This window comes from Colobus angolensis, unplaced genomic scaffold (assembly GCF_000951035.1).
Source record: "Colobus angolensis palliatus isolate OR3802 unplaced genomic scaffold, Cang.pa_1.0 Scaffold9, whole genome shotgun sequence".
NCBI classification, from domain to species: Eukaryota; Metazoa; Chordata; class Mammalia; order Primates; family Cercopithecidae; genus Colobus; species Colobus angolensis.
Window position 1 is genome coordinate 6,722,109 of NW_012122931.1, and position 2,230 is coordinate 6,724,338.

At 56.5% G+C, this 2,230-nt stretch overlaps 1 protein-coding gene across 1 annotated transcript in view; it reads right to left on the reverse strand.

Annotated features, from left to right (window-relative positions):
- Positions 1-2,230, reverse strand: part of CERCAM (cerebral endothelial cell adhesion molecule) — a 17,732-nt gene that overhangs the window by 7,685 nt on the left and 7,817 nt on the right. Inside the window, exons 6-8 of the mRNA XM_011931452.1 lie at positions 1,732-1,851; positions 1,317-1,393; positions 1,115-1,221 (exon numbers count right to left, since the gene is read on the reverse strand). Of these exons, the coding sequence (XP_011786842.1) occupies positions 1,115-1,221; positions 1,317-1,393; positions 1,732-1,851 (304 nt within the window). The remainder of the gene's footprint in view (positions 1-1,114; positions 1,222-1,316; positions 1,394-1,731; positions 1,852-2,230) is intronic.

The following is a 2,230-nucleotide window of genomic DNA, read 5'->3' on the forward strand; positions in this document are numbered from 1 at the left end:
CCCGCCTCGGCCTCCCAAAGTGCTGGGATTACAGGTGTGAGCCACCGCGCCCGGCCCTGCCAAAAAGTTTTTTTAATTAGCTGGGCGTGGTGGTGCCCGCCTGTAGTCCCAGTTACTCAGGAGGGTGAGGCCGGAGGGTCACTTGAGGCCAGGAGTTCAAGACCAGCCTGGGCAACAGAGTGAGACTCTGTCTCTACGAAAAAAAATTTTTTTTAGCTGGGTGTGGTGATGCAAGCCTGTAATCATAGCTACTCAGATGGCTGACGGAGGAGAATCACTTAAAACCCGGGAGGCAGATGTTGCAGTGAGCTGAGATTGCTCCACTGCACCACTGCACTCCAGCTTGACAGAGCGAGACTCTGCCTCAAAAAAAAAAAAATTATTTTTAATTAGCTGGGTGTGATGGTGCACGCCTATAGTCCAGTTACTCAGAGGCTGAGGCAGGAGGATTGCTTGAACCCAGGAGTTTCAGGCTTCAGTGAGCCATGTTTGTGGCACTGCACTGTGCCTGGGTGACAGACGGAGACCCTGTCTCTAAAAAAAAACAGAGCTGAGCACTTGAAGCAAATAGCAGCAGACGACATACGGGACCACAGGACCCCTGGTGGCTGGAGGAGCCTGGCCTCTGGATTCCCCAGGGGAACATGGCTGGCCTTTCCCGATCTCCGCCCACCAGGAACTCAAGTCCAGGATGGAGAGTAATAATACTGAAAACACCTAACCCTTTGGAAACTTACTATGTGCCCGGCCCTGGCTAACTTCACTAAACCCACAAAACCCTAAGAGAAGGGCACAGTTATCTGCTATTTATACAAAAGGGCTGAGAGATGGGGGTAGCTGGCTGGAGGTCACACATTCAGTAACTGGTAGAGCTGGAACCCAGGCCCTGGAGCCTCAGCCACTGTGCTCTCCGCCTCTGGTGAGCAGCGGGAGGGCGGCTTCTCCCGCGTGTCTGCTCCCGAACTCCCTGAGAGAGTATTACTCAGACCCTATTTGGATACTTCCTGGGACAGGAAACTCATTCAACCTGTCTGCTTTTCCCAGTCCTAGGGGGCCTGGAGATGGACCACACTACTCCCCCAAGAGCTCAGGTCCCCGTCCCAGGCAGCCTTACCGGCCGTCCACAGCGTCCACCACCCGCCCAGAGATCTCCATCTCCCAGAGCGAGGCGAGCATGCGTTCTCGACGGTCAGGCCTGCGAGCCAGGCTGATGACAAAGACCTGGAGGAGGCAGGGGGTGGGCCGTAAGTGCAGGGGAGAGGGAGGGGAGGGCCCATTCACCTCCCAACCGCGCGTCCACAGGCTGGAGGACTTACCTCATCAAATCCTAACTTGCTGGCCCTCTTGGAGGGCCGAGTCACATGAGCTGAGGCCTGCATGGGGGGGCCGTCCACTGCAAAGGGAAGTAGACCCCAAGCGTGAGTCCCTACTGACTCCTGTTAGCAGTCACCCTGAAGTCCTAGCCCCCAGCCTCATTCCTGCCCCCAGCCCAGCAGAACACCCCACACGATGGGACCTCAGAGATCACAAGATCCACCTGTCCCCGTTGTAGGGATGTGAGACTGAGGCCCAACAGGGAAAGGGACTTTCTCAGAGTCATGGAACGACTTAGGGGTAAGGCTGGAACCCCAAGGCCAATGCCCACTCCAGTACAGGGCCTAAGGAAAGGGGCACCATGGGGAGGCAGGGAGCCCTGGCAGCAGGTGGGTGGAACAGTTCTCCAGCCCTCACCTAGTGCTTCTAAGATCAGGTGGATGAAGTTGACCCTCTCGTCTTCCAGCCCCTGGTGGGATTTCACAGGCACATTGAGGTACCCATAACGGTGCTCATTGCACACGTGGACTGAGATCCCTGCAGAGACAGGCTGAGTGAGAGCTACAATGGAGCGGGGGGGGCTCTCAGAACCCAGCTGAGAGGTCCTAGGCCCCAGCAATGCCAGTTACCCAACGTGTCGGTCTTCTCTGGGACTCAGTTTCCCCACCTGTAGGACCAGAGGGAGAAAGGGCTTGGCTCACACAATATCTAAGGGGTCTTTCTGCTGAGATGGTTCGTTTATTCAATATACCTGTCCAGGGCACCCACTAGAAGTCAGGGTTACGGCAGTGAGCAAGACTGAGTCCCTGCCCTCAGGGTATCAAGGTGAGGCAGGAGCAGGCAAACTCCCACCCACCACAGCCACAGGATGCCAGTGAGCCCCACTGCTCTGTTCCCTAAATCCCCCCACCTCTCC